Source organism: Salmo salar, chromosome ssa11 (assembly GCF_905237065.1).
Source record: "Salmo salar chromosome ssa11, Ssal_v3.1, whole genome shotgun sequence".
In the NCBI taxonomy this organism is placed as follows: domain Eukaryota; kingdom Metazoa; phylum Chordata; class Actinopteri; order Salmoniformes; family Salmonidae; genus Salmo; species Salmo salar.
In genome coordinates this window covers 66,541,029-66,560,543 of record NC_059452.1, presented here as the reverse complement: position 1 = coordinate 66,560,543, position 19,515 = coordinate 66,541,029, and the positions used below count along the sequence as shown (strand labels likewise).

At 41.3% G+C, this 19,515-nt stretch overlaps 1 protein-coding gene across 2 annotated transcripts; it reads left to right on the top strand.

The window, feature by feature from the left end:
* The first annotated feature begins 425 nt into the window (after positions 1-425).
* Positions 426-14,978, top strand: LOC106562949 (torsin-1A). 2 transcript variants are annotated; one of them, XM_014128080.2, is made up of 5 exons: positions 426-788; positions 5,925-6,190; positions 9,668-9,843; positions 10,472-10,599; positions 13,423-14,978. In XM_014128080.2, exons 1-5 carry the CDS (start codon positions 599-601, stop codon positions 13,665-13,667), a joined length of 1,005 nt encoding a protein of 334 aa, XP_013983555.1. In that variant the 5' UTR covers positions 426-598; the 3' UTR covers positions 13,668-14,978. The 2 variants fall into 2 exon arrangements, with proteins under 2 accessions (XP_013983555.1, XP_013983556.1); XM_014128081.2 differs by lacking the exon at positions 426-788 and adding an exon at positions 1,429-1,734.
* The last annotated feature ends 4,537 nt before the right edge of the window (positions 14,979-19,515 follow it).

Sequence of the window (19,515 nt, the reverse complement as noted above, 5' to 3'; positions counted from 1 at the left end):
TGTTAGAATTATAGTATGCTCAGATTATGTCTGTGTTGAATAGTTTATCATCAGGTTAATGTAATAGGAGTTGGAGGTATTAATGTTATTATTGAGAATTGAGAGAATGGGTGTATTAGTGAGATTCTGCTGGGTCCCAGCACATTCGGGTTTGGAAGGAAATAAAATTGAAGACCAATTAGCCAGTAGAGCTTTGAAACAAGATATAATTGATATTAATGTTCCACTAGGTAGAGGTGAGGCCAAATGTAAAATCAGAGCCATTTTGATAGATGTGTGGCAGAAGAGATGGAACTCTGAGCCCAAGGGCCGTCATTTATATACTGAGTTAGGAAGGGGGATTTAGAAATGTTGTAAACAGTGATTGACCACACACTAAAGCACAGTAGGTGGCAGCATGCACCTTTAATTTTGGTTTGCGGACCGCCATTATGTCACAGAAGAGTTAGAAGCTCAGGCCACAGAGTTGAGGTTCGCTCAGGCAGTGTTTTGGTTATACTCTACAATACCATTTTGTATCTAATTTTATTTAACAGTCTGCAATCAAGTTTGTTTAGGTAAATATACACCGCTAGCTAGCTAGTAAACACTACCAAAGATGCGACCGTTTTTACTGTTGGGGTTTCTGTTGTCGAACATCACTGCGACGGCGGCGATTGAGCCCATCAGTACCAGCATAGCTGTTGGTATGGCTGCGGCTCTCACCGGCTTCCTCGCAACCTACCAGAACGTGTTTTACTATTTTCACGAATGTTGTAGACCAGAGTGGATCTCCTTCAACAGAACAGGTACGTTGAACATTTAGTACCGGCGTGTTAACGTTTCTTTTGGGGGGCATTTCCAATTAACGGCGTTGCAACTTTAGGTTTTTTGAACATACCCTAATTTGTAGTAAGTAAAGGTATTGTGGTCCTTCCTTAGCTACTTGCATCTCTCTGGCTCAGTCGGAACACCTCTGGCCCTTAACATTGTAGGCTTTCTGAATATACTTTGCAGTTTTAACTTTAAAATTCTGAAATGCAGAATGACATTCATGTGAAAAACCATGGTCGAACGTAGCCGACGTTGAATGTGATCCCTTTTCTGGCTGTGGTAACGAGTGACAACCAGCAAAGTCAAAATGGGCTATATCGTAAAAATTAATTAACATAAAATTTAGATTTTTGGTCTTCGTTTCAGGTTAGTGGTGTAGTTAGGGTTGTGTTTAAAATCCGATTGTAAGAACATAATTTGTATAAATATGCGGGGTTTAGCCATTTATTAGGCCGCGTTAATCTGCTAGCCGGAACTAGGAAACTCGGAACTGCCCGATTTGATGTTTCGTTGAACACTACACGTGTATAACTAATACCAGTTAGCAAATCGGAAATGTCCGAGTTTCATAGTTGCGACTAGTATATACCTGGTGACGACCATTTTGCTACAGATTTGCTTTTGCTGTGTTGTTGTCGCATAATGATTACGTAGGAGGAAATAGCTGACTTGGACTCTTAACGTCTTTGCGTTCCTAAATTATAAACTTGGTAGCTAAATGTTTATTTGAAGTTAAAATGAAAGCAACATACAAAACCTATTTCGTATATTATGTGTTGATATCGAGTGTGTTTGTGAACGCGTTCGAACCAATCTCAACCACATTTGTGGTCGGTTTGGGAGTTGCAGCAGTGGGGCGGAAAATTTACAATTATGTATATGAAAATTGCGATTCAAAATGGATTGCTTTTAATTCAACAGGTATGTGTACAGCTAAATATGAAATGGTTGATGTGTTACGTGTTTAATTTAGACTATTTGATAATGTAGACAGTCAGTCCTTTTGCGTTTTTAATCAGGCAATTGCTTATCGATCTCCACCAGTATACCGTTGGCCTACTTTAGAAAACGAGGGTTGACTTTAGGGTCGTTAAATATTGTGTGGATGAAGTGCGGTATCTTAACGATATCTTAAATCCATAAATGTAGCAGTCTTGTGCAGTTTATATCAGTAGGCTACATAGCCTAAAATAAATGACAAACTTATATCTGGCATTAGTGCATAAACCTAAGCTTTAAGGCCTAATTGTACACGCGCCAAATGGGAACGGGCAAAAAATGGAATGACGTAGGCAATAAGAACTAGTAGGCTACGTTTACATGGACGGAAATAATTTGATATTAAACTGATTACGGCAGTAGTCAGATTATGCAATAGTCATGTAAACACCTTACTCTGCTTACCTAGTTTTCTGAGCAATCTTTAGATTTATAAGGACATCTAAACACCTTAGTTGGCGTTCCAAATGTTTGATCTGCGCATGTATCCGCACCGTTAGCGCAAGCCTACCCGTTTGGCACGAGTGAAGTGAGTAATTGTATATATTCTTTTGACCATTATTTAACACGGAAAGTCAGTTAAGAACTAATTCTTATTTACAATGACGGCCTACACAGGCCAAACCCGGACAACGCTGGGCCAATTTTGCGCCGCACTATGAGACTCCCGATCACGGCCGGTTGTGTAACAACCTGGACAGTTATCTATGCCTCTTAGAAGTAGTTCATATCAGGGGAGCAGAAGTGAGGGGGACATAACCTGGCAGGGGGTCCTCCATCAGTTTTTTTGGGGCATCTAAAGCTCATTCTACTAGGGCTTTCCCTGACAATAAAATTCTTGGTCAACCAAGAGTAGTCTTTTATTTATTTTTTCTCCTAGTCAGATGCTTTAAGCACGCTGTTTGATAAAAAAAAAGACACAAATGACTCAAAGGGAGCCGGAGATCAATGTGCCAATTTCTTACAATTTCTACCAATTTGCGTGCCAGTTGTGATTTCCATATGCACATTTTTGTGGAACAGTTTAATTTAGTTTATAATAGTCTTTGTCTCAATCATTGTCGGTGGTTAATCTACATTCTATCTAATAAAAGTTATACAAATCTAAAAGTTACTTTTATTGCCATTTGCCAACTATGTAATAATGACCTACATAAAGCCAACACAACATTGCAGCCTGCAGGTAGAAAATATCATATAGATTACATTGGCTACGCGTGGCCTGTCTGCAACGATCTTGAAACATTGTATCAGCTATCAACTGGGTCGCTCCAAAACCCGTGCTAGCAAACTTGAGACATTGTATAAAATATTCTGGGCCCTCAGTTTCCAATGCCAGTGATCTCGGGACAGACACAGCTGTAGGCTTCTTGTGCAAGGGATAAGAAGTAGTCAGTTATTTTATCACGTTCCCACTGGATCAGAGCATTACATTTTTTGCTTTGGTTATCAAAAGGGAGAGAGCTGGAAATATTGTTAAAATTGTCATTCATAATTGATTGTCAAAATACTTTGTTTACTTGGTGGTTGAAGGTGAAGAAAAATTACTTTGAGAAGCTCCACAGCTCATTAGTGGGGGTGAGTTAAGACAATTAAAAATACTATCAGACATCCCCAAATGGGCGCATTACAAACAAAAGACATTAATAAATTGACAAAACTCGTAAATGTAATGACATAAACCAAACTTGTTTCTCACAGGTAGCATAGGTTGTGAGTTCTGCAAAACACATGTCCACTCCGACAATGAGAACTAATGGTACATGACTAATAAAAATATATTGAATGCGTTAACAGAAATTACCATAAACAAACATTGCAGATTAGACATTTTGGGATTTAATGGTAAATGTAGGCTACTACTGGTGATGTATGTAATGGGGAATTGATAGACACAGCAAACAATGAAGTTATGAAACAATGAATACCCACGAAATGGTGGAAGAGAGCGCATTCTGGAGAGAGAGATGTGCATTTGAGCCACAATCCCCATATTCTTGGATCGTGGCATCCTGCGGCCTCGTCAATGGATTAGTCCACTGAGACAGGCACAAATCACACGTCTCTTGTGCCATGAAAAAAAAAATAATGATTTGACTGCTCGACTAAAATAAAACATTTAATACAGACCCCTTTTGTCATACAGTAGGCTATATATATAAAAAAAAAACACCCGTCTCAAGTGAAAGTTGCACCCCTGTTTCACATACAAACATATGTCCAAATCCAATATGTAAACTTTTCAATCAAACTATTATATTAATCTAACTATCCACAATTATCACATTATTGTATGTAACCGTACAATTGTCTGAGTTTAATTCAATAAGAGAAAAGCTGTGAAATAATAAGGGAGGGCCTGAAAAGTAATGTTTGCTAAAGATTTTAATTGGTAAAGGTACATGATAGATTGCTATGTTATGTGTGATGATTGTGAGGCAGTATACACATTTGACAGTCAAGACAGGGACTTCAAATAGGCCTATGCACATCAAGGGAACTGTAATCTAGGTTATTGTTCAGATGGGTAGAATGGAAACTGAAATCTGGACACTAACACGGAACCCAAACCGGCTGCGCGCGTGCACCATCATGCATACATTTATTTTGTCCCTCAACACCAAACGCGATCACAACATGCAGGTTAAAATATCAAAACAAACTCTGAACCAATGACATTAATTTGGGGACAGCTCGAAAAGCATTAAACATTTATGGCAATTTAGCTAGTTAGCTTGCACTTGCTAGCTAACTTGTTCTATTTAGCTACCTTGCTAATTTGTCCTGGGATATAAACATTGGGTTGTTATTTTACCTGAAATGCACAAGGTCCTCTACTCCGACAATTAATCCACACATAAAAACGGTCAACCGAATCGTTTCTAGTCATCTCTCCTCCTTCCAGGCCTTTTCATCGTTTAACCTATATGGTGATTGGCATCTAAACTTTCATAGTATTACCACGACAACACAGTTCGTCTTTCAATCACCCACGTGGGTATAACCAATGAGGAGATGGCACGTGGGTACCTGCTTCTATAAACCAAAGAGGAGATGGGAGCGGCAGGACTTGCAGTGCGATCTGCATCAGAAATAGAAAGGACCTCTATTTTAGCCCTTGGCAATGCAGACGCTCATTGACGCACACGAGCAGTGTGGATGCAATAATTGAATAACATAGATTCCTAAATGTATTTTGCAACGCGAGCGGTGTGGTCAGCCTATAAGTGTGTAACCTCTCACATAGCCTTAATAGTAACTCCTGCAGAATTAAGCATTTCTTGCAGTAAAATTATACACCAAATGTAAGCACAATTTTGACTCTGGAACAGGAGTTGAGAAATATGATTTCTTTCATTCAGCATCTTGAGAGAATACGCATTTAGCACCTCTACAGACAGTATCTATCTTTATCAGCATCAGAAAAGCTGAAAATATTTCAACCACATAAAATATGCATCCAAGCCGAACTGAAATCTTATCAGAAACATGTTGGGTTGTTTTCACAGCTTTCTATTAACTTACAACCGGTCAAAATGAAATTTGAAACATAGTCTTAAACATTTTTTTTTTTGTTATTGCATTTCCTTCCTGGTCCCTAAACATATTTCCTCCAAGAAAGAAGCAGAGATGACCGAGAACTTTACTGATGTCAACTAAATTAAAGCATTCATTCTATCGATTTATGACATTCTGGTGAGCAAGGGTTTGTTTTGTCTTTCATGGCAACATATAATGACAGAAGAGAAGAAGCTGCAAGTATCTAATTATAGGCCTAGAAGTATGTCCTGAAACCCCTGACAAAAAATCGTTCCACCATCTGACTGTAGCCTGCAGCACATTTTCTATATTAGCAGGTTAGGGTCGAGTGCGGGCCTCAGATTTTCAATTTATCACATGGTGGTTGTGGAATGGTTATTAGCAAATGCGGGTGGGTGGGAGTGAACAAGCAGCTGACCCATGCACCACTAGCCTGCTTAGCAGCTGTGTCCTACATGCGTAACTAATCACGTTAAGATAACCACCTCTAAATAGTATAGAAATAATGGTGGTGTATTCTTAGCACATCCCATTCATTGACACTTAATAATCAACTTCTGCCCTATCATCAGGTTTGGAAGTGGCCCTAGATCGGAAGCTGTTTGGTCAACATGTTGCCTCCAGAGTCGTCCAGAAAGCTGTAACGGGTTTCATGAACAATAAAAACCCTAAAAAGCCCCTGGTGCTCTCTCTACATGGCTGGACTGGCACAGGGAAGAACTTAGTCAGCCAGTTGATAGCTGAAAACATCTACAAGGAGGGCATGGCCAGCAGTTTCGTCCATCAGTTTGTGTCTACAGCTCACTTCCCTCATCTGAATCAGATTGAGGACTACAAGGTAAAACAAGTATTTTGTTATATTGAAATGTAATCCCCAGTAACCTTGGCAGGGAAATTATCAATGGACAATTAAGTGTTAAAAAAAATCAGTCTTATGCATATTCCATATCAGTGGTATTCAAATCTTACCCTATGAGGTCCGGAATACTACTGGTTTACTGTTCTACCTGATAATTAATTGCACCCACCTGGTGTCCCAGTTCTAATCCCTGGTTAGATGGGAAGAATGAAGAATTTAAAAAAGCAGTGGAACTGGCTTCAAGGTCCAGATTTGAATTTGAGGGTTCTATATGAAACAGGATGTACAGTACCATTCAAAAGTTTGGGCACCTACTAAAAACCTAAGGACTTTACCTTTTTTTTTTTTTTTTTTTACATTGTAGAATAATAGTGAAGACATAAAAACTATGAAATAACGCATTGAATCATGCACAGTCATGGCCAAAAGTTTTGAGAATGACACAAATATTATTTTTCAAAGTATTGCTGCCTCAGTTTGTATGATGGCAATTTACATATACTCCAGAATGTTATGAAGAGTGATCAGATGAATTGCAATTAATTGCAAAGTCCCTCTTTGCCATGCAAATGAACTGAATCTCAAAAAAAACATTATCACTGTATTTCAGCCCTGCCACAAAAGGACCAGGTGACATCATGTCAGTGATTCTCTCGTTAACACAGGTGTGAATGTTGACGAGGACAAGGCTGGAGATCACTCTGTCATGCTGATTGAGTTTCAATGACAGACTGGAAGCTTCAAAAGAAGGGTGGTGCTTGGAATCATTGTTCATCCTCTGTCAACCATGGTTACCTGCAAGGAAACACGTGCCGTCATCATTGCTTTGCACAAAAAGGGCTTCACAGTCAAGGATATTGCTGCCAGTAATCAACCATTTATCGGATCATCAAGAACTTCAAGGAGAGTGGTTCAATTGTTGTGAAGAAGGCTTCAGGGTGCCCAAGAAAGTCCAGCAAGCGCCAGGACCGTCTCCTAAAGTTGATTCAGCTGCGGGATCGGGCACCACCAGTACAGAGCTTGCTCAGGAATGGCAGCAGGCAGGTGTGAGTGCATCTGTACGCACAGTGAGGCGAAGACTTTGAGGATGGCCTGGTGTCAAAAAGGGTAGCAAAGAAGCCACTTCTCTCTGCAAAATGTACAGGGATTGGACTGCTGAGGACAGGGGTAAGGTCATTTTCTCTGAATCCCCTTTCCGATTGTTTATGGCATCCAGAAAAACGCTTGTCCGGAGAAAACAAGGTGAGCGCTACCATCAGTCCTGTGTCATGCCAACAGTAAAGCATCCTGAGACCATTCATGTGTGGGGTTGCTTCTCAGCCAAGGGAGTGGGCTCACTCACAATTTTGCCTAAGAACACAGCCATGAATAAAGAATGGTACCAACACATCCTCCGAGAGCAACTTCTCCCAACCATCCAGGAACAGTTTGGTGACGAACAATGCCTTTTCCAGCATGATGGAGCACCTTGCCATAAGGCAAAAGTGATAACTAGGTGGCTCGGGAACAAAACATTGATATTTTGGGTCCATTGCCAGGAAACTCTCTAGACCTTAATCCAATTGAGAACCTGTGGTCAAGCTTCAAGAAGCGGGTGGACAAACAAAAACCCACAATCTGACAAACTCCAAGCATTGATTATGCAAGAATGGGCTGCCATCAGTCAGGATGTGGCCCAGAAGTTAATTGACAGCATGCCAGGGCGGATTGCAGAAGTCTTGAAAAAGACGGGTCAACACTGCAAATACTGACTATGCATCAACTTCATGTAATTGTCAATAAAAGCCTTTGACACTTATGGAATGCTTGTTATTATACTTCAGTATTCCATAGTAACATCTGACAAAAATATCTAAAGACACTGAAGCAGCAAACTTTGTGGAAATTAATATTTGTGTCATTCTCAAAACTTTTGGCCACGGCTGTCGTAACCAAAAAAGTGTTAAACAAATCAAAATATAAAATGTAGATTCTTCAAAGTAGCCACCATTTGCCTTTTTACAGCTTTGCACACTTGGAGGTCTCTCAACCAGCTTCACCTGTAATGCTTTTCCAACAGTCTTGAAGAAGTTCCTACGTATCCTGAGTACTTGTTTGCTGCTTTTTCTTCACTCTGCAGTCCAACTCACCCCAAACCATCTCATTTGGGTTGAGATCAGATTATTGGAGGCCAGGTCTTCTGATGCGTAATTTCATCACTCTCCTTGGTCAAATTGCCCTTATACAGCCTGGTGGTGGGTTTTGGGTTATTGTCCTGTTGAAAAACAAATGATAGTCCCACTATGTGCAAACCAGATCACTGCAGAATGCTTTGGTAGCCATGCTGATTAAGTGTGCCTTGAATTAAAAATAAATCACTGACAGTGTCACCAGCAAGGCACCCCCACACCATCACCTCCATGCTTCACGGTGGGAACCACACATGCGGAGATCATCCGTTCACCTACACTGCGTCTCACAAAGACACGGCGGTTGGAACCAAAAATCTCTAATTTGGACTCGGCAGACCAAAGGACAGATTTCCACTGGCCTAATGTCTATTGCTCATGTTTCTTGGACCAAGCAAGTCTCTTTTATTATTATTATTATTATTATTATTATTATTATTATTGGTGTTCTTTAGTAGTGGTTTCTTTGCAGCAAATCGACCATGAAGGCCTGATTCACGCAGTCTCCTCTGAACTGTTGATGTGTCTGTTACTTGAACTCTGACGCGTTTATTTGGGCTGCAATTTCTGAGGCTGGTAACTATAATGAAATTATCCTCTGCAGCAGAGGTAACTCTGGGTCTTCCTTTCCTGTGGCGGTCCTTATGAGAGCCAGTTTCATCATAGCGCTTGATGGTTTTTGCGACTGCGCTTGAAGAAACTTTCAAAGTTCTAGACATTTTCCGGATTTACTGACCTTCATGTCTTAAAGTAATGATGGACTGTTTCTCTTTGCTTATTTGAGCTGTTCTTGCCATAATATGGACTTAGCCCAATTTGGTAAAAGACCATCTTCTGTATACCACCCTTACCTTGACACAACACAACCGATTGGGTCAAACACATTACGAAGGAAAGACATGAACTTTTAACAAGGCACACCTGTTAATTGAAATGCATTCCAGATGACTACCTCAAGAAGCTGGTTGAGAGAATTCCAAGAGTGTGTAAAGCTGTCATCAAGGCGACGTGTGGCTACTTTGAAGGATCTCATCTAAAATATATTTGGATTTTTTTGGTTACTGCATTATTCCATATGTGTTAATTCATTGTTTTGATGTCTTCACTATTATTCTACAATGTAAGAAATCTTAAAAATAAAGAAAAACCCTTGAATGAGTAGGTGTGTCCGAACTTTTGACTGGTACTGTATATCTGCATTTTTTTATAAATAGCTTACAGCATAGCCGCAAAATATATCTTCACTGCTGGAGATGTCTGTGTTTTTACTGTTGTGACCATCCCTCAGTCTCAGCTGCAGCAGTGGATCAAAGGCAATGTCACCAACTGCCCACGTTCCATGTTCATCTTTGACGAGATGGACAAGATGCACCCTGGGCTGATCGACTGTATAAAGCCCTACCTGGATTACTACGAACATCTGGATGGGGTCTCGTACCGCCAAGCCATCTTCATCTTCCTCAGGTAGGACAGACAGACCAGCAGTGTGTGATTTTTAAGAATTCATGTGTTGTTTTTGGATACTTTTGTATTTTTAACTAGATTTACAGTCCAAATATATTAGACATCCATCATCCTATCTTTCCGGTTTTACTTACCTAAACGTCAGCTGTCAATCAGATAGGCACCCCCAAAAGTAAAATTCAGTTACTTCAGATTTTTTATTTTGCAAATAAAATCACCACACATGAACCTAAGGCATTTATAAACTAGCCCATGTCCGGACCAGTGAGGAAGAAAAAGAACGTTGGACCCAGCTTAAAGTGGCAATATGCAACTTTTATGGGCGACCTGAGTTATAGACCTATAATTCTACTTGAAAGCAAGTCTAAGAAGCAGTAGATCTATAATGTGATTACTTTCTATGCTTCAAATTCACAAGTTTTGTTTTTGTGTCTTACTTTCGGTTTTGTACACCAGCTGAAACTACAATATTATTAGTTGTAGAAAATATATTTCACAGCGGTTTAGAGGGTACAATGATTGTTTACACTATACTAGCTTATTTTGTCACAACCTGAAATTAGGCAAACTATTCGTTTTAGCAACCAGAAAATGGCAACTTTAATATCTACTAGTTTGTTTTCCATAGCAACGCTGGAGGAGAGCACATCACGCAGGTGGCCCTGGACTTCTGGAAAGCAGGTCGAGACCGAGAGGAGATGAAATTGCTCGACTTAGAACCAGCTCTCTCCCTGTCTGTGTTCAACAACAAGCAGAGTAAGCCACCTCTTTGCCGTCCTTCTTTAGGGCTGAAGCCTAACTTATGCACTTTGGTAACTCTTTTTCATATTCATGGTGTTTTTTGCATTGGATAAAAGCAGAGACAAAGAGCTACAAAATGGTATATCATACGCTGCATTTGAGGAACAATGGGGAAACTAATTCTGCTTTGAAAGTTGATTAACTTGTAACCTGACTTTTGAGAAAATTGCCTTGGAATGTTTTGGTACATATTGGAGAGTTCTTTGTCTACACTCATTCAGTGTTGTTCACACCATCTTACACTTTAGCTCCACCAATCTCTTTAAGGGTTGATCCGAGCATTCTGTCCTAACAGCAGTCAAGCACCCAAGCTAACTGGCTAACAGTTGTGGCAGTGACATTCTATTAAAATGGGCACTTGCATAGTGGAGTATTTTGTTAAGACATGTAGCTAGCTAGCTAGCTAAACAATGCACCATAATCCCAACTCATGACGTTACTACCCTGAATGAATCTGCAGGCAGCTAACTAAACAGGTTCAATGTTAGCTAGCAAACATTAGGCTATAACTAACCAAGCAAATGGCTCTGAAATACGAAATAATAAGATCATACATGTTAGCTAGCGGACCAGCCAGCTAACATTAGCTAGCTAGCTAACAGTACACTTTAACTTGAAATGAAATCGACTTTGTCAAAATTAGAAATGTGTAATGTCTGAAAATGTAGCTAGCTAGACTTTCTTACCTTTATACATCATGGTTGGACACTTCTCCCTGTCATGGTTGCCATGGTTGCCCTTAGTTCGAAGATGTAATCCGGAGACGGGTGTTTTCTCCATCTCCTTAGCTATCATAATCTAATTCCACTGATTTCAGAACTCTGGAGGACAGAAAGTTGAGAGCAACACAATCATGGCTAGCGGGAAGGTTGCTTCTTTTTCTGTGGCTAAACCAACTAGACTCGTAATTTAACCTGTTGAGGACAGACGTTCCGCTAGCGGCGGAACCCTAGCCAACAGCCAATGGCCTCGCACGGCGTGAAATACAAAACCAACTAAAATACCACAATTCAATTTTCTCAAACAATCAACTATTTTACACCATTTTAAAGACAAGACTCTCGTTAATCTAACCACATTGTCCGATTTCAAAAAGGCTTTACAGCGAAAGCAAAACATTAGATTATGTCAGGAGAGTACCCAGCCAAAAAATAATCACACAGCCATTTTCCAAGCAAGCATATATGTCACACAAACCCAAACCACAGCTAAATGCAGCACTAACCTTTGATGATCTTCATCAGATGACACTCCAAGGAAATTGTTATACAATACATGCATGTTTTGTTCAATCAAGTTCATATTTATATAAAAAAACAGCTTTTTACATTAGCATGTGACGTTCAGAACTGGCATACCCACCGAAAACTTCCGGTGAATTTACTAAATTACTCATGAATAACGTTCACAAAATACATAAATTATTTTAAGAATTATAGATACAGAACTCCTTTATGCAATCGTGGTGTCAGATTTTAAAATAGCTTTTCGGCGAAAGCACATTTTGCAATATTCTGAGTACATAGCTCGGCCATCACGGCTAGCTATTTTGACACCCACCAAGTTTGGGACTCACTAAACTCAGAATTTCTATTAGAAAAATTGGATTACCCTTTGCTGTTCTTCGTCAGAATGCACTCCCAGGACTTCTACTACAACAACAAATGTTGTTTTGGTTCCAAATAATCCATAGTTATATTCAAATAGCTCCGTTTTGTTCGTGCGTTCAGGTCACTATCCGAAGGGTGACGCGCGAGCGCATTTCGTGACATTTTTTTTTTTTAAATATTCCATTACCGTACTTAGAAGCATGTCAAACGCTGTTTAAAATCAATTTTTATGCCATTTTTCTTGTAAAATAGTGATAATATTCCAACCGGGCAACGTTGTATTCATTCAAAGGCTGAAAGAAAAAAATGGAGTAGTCTCGTGACCGCGCATCTCCAGTGTCAATGTCCCCGGGCTGACCACTTACAAATTCTGTTGCTGTTTTTCGCCCAGAGACAGCAGACACCCCATTCCACTTTCTGGCGGCTTTAGAGAGCCAATGGAAGCCTTAGAAAATGTCACGTTACAGCACAGATGCTGTATTTTCGATAGAGATGCAACAGAAGGACAACAAATTGTCAGACCGGGCACTTCCTGTATGGAATCTTCTCAGGTTTTGGCCTGCCATATGAGTTCTGTTATACTCACAGACACCATTCAAACAGTTTTAGAAACTTTAGGGTGTTTTCTATCCAAATCTATTAATTATATGCATATTCTAGTTTCTGGGCAGGAGTAGTAACCAGATTAAATCGGGTACGTTTTTTATCCGGCCGTGAAAATACTGCCCCCTATCCCAAAGAAGTTAACAATTTTATTCATATTTACAGATGGCATAACATTTTTATTAAGGCACATGAAAGTTCACATGTTCCAGAAGAATATATATTACTTTCAAATGGCTCTCATGTGAAGTAGTGACCCGCGACATACGCATAGTTTCCTGAAATAGTTTACATGTTTCTCTAAGGTCAGGATTTTCTACTTTGTTACCACAACTGGGGTTTGAAGACTGGGGATGTAATTGGAGACATTTCAGACCTTCGATACAAAGATTACCTGTGATATCTATATTCTGTCCATCTGCCTTTCTTGCCCCTGCCCATTTTATGACTATCCTTACCCCCTAGGCACTTGTGTACATCTGAGAGGATTGGGTAAGCAAATGGTGGTAGCTTCTTCTTGCCCATCTTATGACTGTCTCCCCCCTCCCTCCCTTTCCCTGTGTAGGTGGGTTGTGGCACACCAGTCTGATAGACAAGAACCTAGTTGACTTCTTTGTCCCCTTCCTGCCTCTGGAGTACAGACACGTGCTGCTGTGTGGCATGGCAGAGATGTCCGCCAAGGGCCTGAAGCCCGACCAGGACGTGGTCGACCAGATGGCCAGAGACTTGGTCTATTTCCCCAAGAGCGAGAAGATCTTCTCCGGCAAGGGCTGCAAGACCATCGGCGGCAAGCTAGATTACTACACGTAGTGTGTGTTTGAGATCGACTACGTTGCTGCCGCGGGCTGCGGACTGACTGATCTAATCACAATGAGTAGTAATTTAGGATGGAAGGGGGTTTGTAGGTCTGAAGTTACTGACAGCAATGTAGACGATCTCAGCGGGAACAGCTACTTCGTCGATCTACCACCTACTCTACTATGTGCACTTTCTTAATGAGAACATCTCCGCCAGTCGGCGTGAGGAAGTCAGTGACTGAACTCAAAGGGGATGATGACCCGGCCATCAGGTCTCCCAACGTCAACACAACCATGTGGAGGACATCAACGTCTCTCTCTGATGTCACTTCTCCCTGAAGATGGACTACTGAGAGAGGGGGCCAATTTTAAAAGGAGAGAGAAAAAAACACTGAGGGGAAATGCAATTTTTAACCAATCAAGGTGCTTGATCCTGACATATATTCTGTGAATGAGTATCTCCAAATAATGATTTCCTTTTTCAGGGAATTCTGCTGCACATAAACTATGGCAAGTGAAAATGAGTTGTGTATTAGAAACAATTGTGGTTTAAAGTTACAATCTCTAAATAGTTTTTCTGCCAAATGGCAGCCCTGACACTTGGTTTGCTTTCAATCTGAGGGGTGCTGGGGCCGGACAAATGTAACCACTCTCCAAACGACAGATGGAGCTATGGATGCAAGGATTCGCAGTCTGAGATCAACGTGATGGTTATATTCTTCAAGAAACAATGAGTACATATTGTTAATCGAAATAAGAATTGGACGGCTTAACTATTTCAGCTTGCCCCTTTAATTGTCATTTAAAATCTAGCACCAGAAATATTGTGTATTTGTGGTTCACTGGATACCCATTAATTGTGTATTTTGTTTGTTGTCAGTACCCAGTTTACCAATACCTAAACATAGAAAAATCTGCCTTAAAACTTGCATCAATTTTGCCTTTGTTTTTAATCTTAACTCATTCACCAGAAGCATTGTGTACATTTCAAAATCTGCTGTAAATTTATCTTTGTGGGTATACAAGTATTTCGTTCAGTTCACCAATTTTATGACACATTTTTCAAGGTTGATCCAGATTTGTCCTAAATCATTTAATTGAGTTGTCCAACATTCCATCTTGATTAAATGTCTGCAACGAAGTAAATCCAATTGTAATTTGTTTAAATTTAACTTGACCACAATGAAACAATTGTATGTTTTATGTATAACTGTATACCATGCCTTAGTTGGCACACTGTTCCCAGTCTAAACAATGCACAAAATAATTACAGGAAGGAAGGTTCACCATTTTTCATTAAAATGTTTTTACATGGAGAAAAAAATCGGTTTTGTTTGAGTAAATGAAATGTCAAACATTTTTGAAGGTAATGTAAGAACTACTACGTTTAAGTCAGGACATCAAAGGAGGCATATTTGTACATTTTACACTCAAAGCATTCTAGCTTGCTCATTTAAGCCTTTTTTGGTGTTATATTCATGCGAGACCATAACTTAGCTGGGATTTTAGTCAATGGACAGGTTGTAGGTTTATCTGATCTAGTCCAGAAGTGAAATATCTTTCATCTCTTCTCACCTCCCTGGATCCTGGCCTGCAGGGAGGTCAGCTCCACCCTCTTTACCCCTTCTCTCTTTTGCCTTCTGGTGGTCTTGAACAGATTGAGGGCCGTCATGATGTTGGTCATCACTAACATCAGCAGCACTACAAACAGTCTGATGGTGGAAGCTGTCAGGATTGGTGCAATAGAAACCCAAAATGAGGGGATTGATCATCAGCAAATCTGATCTAGGATCAGTTTTGCTTTTTTGAACATGTTGAATAAGATTACATGGGCTGTGGGGACCTAATCTTAGATTAGCAGTCTCCTACTCTTAAACACTAAGAAAACGGGCCCAAATCTAAGCATCTGTGGAAAGCTGTTGTCGTGGAAAATTGTCTTAAGAATAACACTTCTTACAAGAACTTGTAAATTCAATATAGACTTTAATATAGAGTAATAAAGCCGAGCCGGTCCGCGGAACAACAACTGCCTTCCTTAGGCCCCGGCTCTGCTTTTATGCATTTACAATACATAGGTCCATCCTTTATGTAAAAGAAGTAAAACCCCCTTTGCGTTCTGCCACCATTTTCTTTCAACCTAATGGATAACGCCCTCATCTGCTTTTAGCTCTAACATAGTAGGGGCTAGACTCTCCTCATATGGATATGAAAATAATGCATGCATTGCAGGCTTACGCTTGGCATATATTTAGTCATGGCTATACGTACAGCTTGCTTGGCCTTTACGTGGTTCCTGCTTGGGGATGTATATCCATCTGTTATTTCCACTCAGGGCCTGCTGTCATTCTCCTCTTTCACTAGCTAATGTATTTCTATCTTTCTTCCCCTCAGCAAGTATACCTTTCTCCCACACTGTCAATAATGACCAAGTCAAAAAGTTAGTTCAGTTTACTTGTGTCAATGAGGGAGTGGAACTCAGAGAAGTTATGACAGGAAAATGTAATTCTTATGAACACAGGTGTAGTTCCTTTGGTGGAAGTAATCTGTAGCAGGGAAGAGGAAAGCAGCAGAGTTGTTGACAGCTGGCTGAGTCTGGGTTCTGTTGGAACTGGCGAACGTGAGAAGGAAGGAGCCTCCTGGGTACTGTGGTGGAGCAGGTGATGGTGAAGCTGTAGCCACATAACACCTCTGTCTCCTGGAGACCCCTCCCATTGGGGCAGTCAGAGATATTAGGCTGGAGCAGGAGATCTGAGCAGATCACCTCAACATAGGATGGTATTTAACCAAAATCAATTCAAATAAACTATCCTTTCTATGGAGAAAATACACTGCTCAAAAAAATAAAGGGAACACTTAAACAACACAATGTAACTCCAAGTCAATCACACTTCTGTGAAATCAAACTGTCCACTTAGGAAGCAACACTTATTGACAATACATTTCACATGCTGTTGTGCAAATGGAATAGACAACAGGTGGAAATTATTAGCAATTAGCAAGACACCCCCAATAAAGGAGTGGTTCTGCAGGTGGTGACCACAGACCACTTCTCAGTTCCTATGCTTCCTGGCTGATGTTTTGGTCACTTTTGAATGCGGGCGGTGCTTTCACTCTAGTGGTAGCATGAGACGGAGTCTACAACCCACACAAGTGGCTCAGGTAGTGCAGCGAATCCAGGATGGCACATCAATGTGAGCTGTGGCAAGAAGGTTTGCTGTGTCTGTCAGCGTAGTGTCCAGAGCATGGAGGCGCTACCAGGAGACAGGCCAGTACATCAGGAGACGTGGAGGAGGCCGTAGGAGGGCAACAACCCAGCAGCAGGACCGCTACCTCCGCCTTTGTGCAAGGAGGAGCAGGAGGAGCACTGCCAGAGCCCTGCAATATGACCTCCAGCAGGCCACAAATGTGCATGTGTCTGCTCAAACGGTCAGAAACAGACTCCATGAGGGTGGTATGAGGGCCCGACGTCCACAGGTGGGGGTTGTGCTTACAGCCCAACACCGTGCAGGACGTTTGGCATTTGCCAGAGAACACCAAGATTGGCAAATTCGCCACTGGCGCCCTGTGCTCTTCACAGATGAAAGCAGGTTCACACTGAGCACATGTGACAGACGTGACAGAGTCTGGAGACGCCGTGGAGAACGTTCTGCTGCCTGCAACATCCTCCAGCATGACCGGTTTGGCGGTGGGTCAGTCATGGTGTGGGGTGGCATTTCTTTGGGGGGCCGCACAGCCCTCCATGTGCTCGCCAGAGGTAGCCTGACTGCCATTAGGTACCGACATGAGAACCTCAGACCCCTTGTGAGACCATATGCTGGTGCGTTTGGCCCTGGGTTCCTCCTAATGCAAGACAATGCTAGACCTCATGTGGCTGGAGTGTGTCAGCAGTTCCTGCAAGAGGAAGCCATTGCTGCTATGAACTGGCCCGCCCGTTCCCCAGACCTGAATCCAATTGAGCACATCTGGGACATCATGTCTTGCTCCATCCACCAACGCCACGTTGCACCACAGACTGTCCAGGAGTTGGCGGATGCTTTAGTTCAGGTCTGGGAGGAGATCCCTCAGGAGACCATCCGCTACCTCATCAGGAGCATGCCCAGGCGTTGTAGGGAGGTCATACAGGCACGTGGAGGCCACACACACTACTGAGCCTCATTTTGACTTGTTTTAAGGACATTACATCAAAGTTGGATCAGCCTGTAGTGTGGTTTTCCACTTTAATTTTGAGTTTGACTCCAAATCCAGACCTCCATGGGTTGATAAATTGGATTTCCATTGATTATTTTTGTGTGATTTTGTTGTCAGTACATTCAACTATGTAAAGAAAAAAGTATTTAAAATGATTATTTCATTCATTCAAATCTAGGATGTGTTATTTTAGTGTTCCCTTTATTTATTTGAGCAGTGTACATTCAGAGCCATCACATTTAGAAGGTATCATCAGTATCTCTTTTGGAACAGAGTGCTTTAGTATTGAAACAGCAAAGCCACAGCCCAGTTGTCTACATACTACTTCTGCAACACCCATTTCTTGAAAGAAGCCGCTCTAGCCTTTAGCTCAGTGTGGATGTTGCCTGTAATGCATGATTTATGGTTGGGATATATACAGTGCATTCAGAAAGTATTCAGACCCCTTGACTTTTTCAACATTTTGTTACATTACAGCCTTATTCTAAAATTGATTAAATAAAAAATTGTACTCATCAATCTACACAAGACCCCACAATGACAAAGCACAAACAGGTTTTTAGAAATTTGAACAAATCTATTAATATTAAAAAACATGAATACCTTATTTACATAAGTATTCAGACCCTTTGCTATGAGACACGAAATTGAAGTTGAGTGCATTCTGTTTCCATTGATCATCCTTGAGATGTTTCTATAACTTGATTGGAGTCCACCTGACGTAAATTCAATTGACTGGACATGATTTGGAAAGGCACACATCTGTTTATATAAGGTCCCACAGTTGACAGTGCTTGTCAGAGCAAAAACCAAGCCATGAGGTCGAAGGAATTGTTCGTAGATCTCCGAGACAGGATTGTGTCGGGCACAGATCTGGGGAAGGGTACCAGAAAATGTCTGCAGCATTAAAGGTCCACAAGAACACAGTGGCCTTCATCATTCTTAAATGGAAGACATTTGGAACCACCAAGACTCTTCCTAGAGCTGGCAGCCTGGTAAAACTGAGCAATTGGAGGAGAAGGGCCTTGGTCAGGGAAGTGACCAAGAACCCGATGAGCTCCTGAGTTCCTCTGTGGAGATGGGAGAACCTTTCAGAAGGACAACCATCTCTGCAGCACTCCACCAATCAGGCCTTTGTGGTAGAGCGGCCAGACGGAAGCCACTCCTCAGTAAAAGGCACAGGACAGCCTGTTTGGAGTTTGCCAAAAGGCACCTAAAGGACTCAGACCATGAGAAACAAAATTCTGTTATCTGATGAAACCAAGGTTGAATTTTCTTTGGCCTGAATACCAAGCGTCACGTCTGGAAGAAACCTGGCACCAATACGGTTAAGCATGGTGGTGGCAGTATCATGCTGTGGGGATGTTTTTCAACGGCAGGGACTGGGAGACTAGTCAGGATTGAGGGAAAGATAAATGGAGCAAAGTACAGAGAGATCCTTGATAAAAAACCTGCTCCAGAGCACTCAGGACCTCGGACTGGGGCGAAGGTTCACCTTCCAACAGGACAACGACCCTAAGCACACAGCCAAGACAACACAGGAGTGGCTTCGGGACAAGTCTCTATGTCCTTGAGTGGCCCAGCCAGAGCCCAGACTTGAATCCAATCAAACATCTCTGGAGAGACCTGAAAATAGCTGTGCTGCGACGCTCCTCATCCAACCTGACAGAGCT

Excerpts from the sequence above, each read along its gene's own strand:
- LOC106562949 (XM_014128080.2), top strand. The coding sequence starts at position 599 with ATGCGACCGTTTTTACTGTTGGGGTTTCTGTTGTCGAACATCACTGCG. Across the intron at positions 789-5,924 it reads GATCTCCTTCAACAGAACAG|GTTTGGAAGTGGCCCTAGAT; the intron begins GTACGTTGAACA and ends CCCTATCATCAG. Across the intron at positions 10,600-13,422 it reads TGTGTTCAACAACAAGCAGA|GTGGGTTGTGGCACACCAGT; the intron begins GTAAGCCACCTC and ends TTCCCTGTGTAG.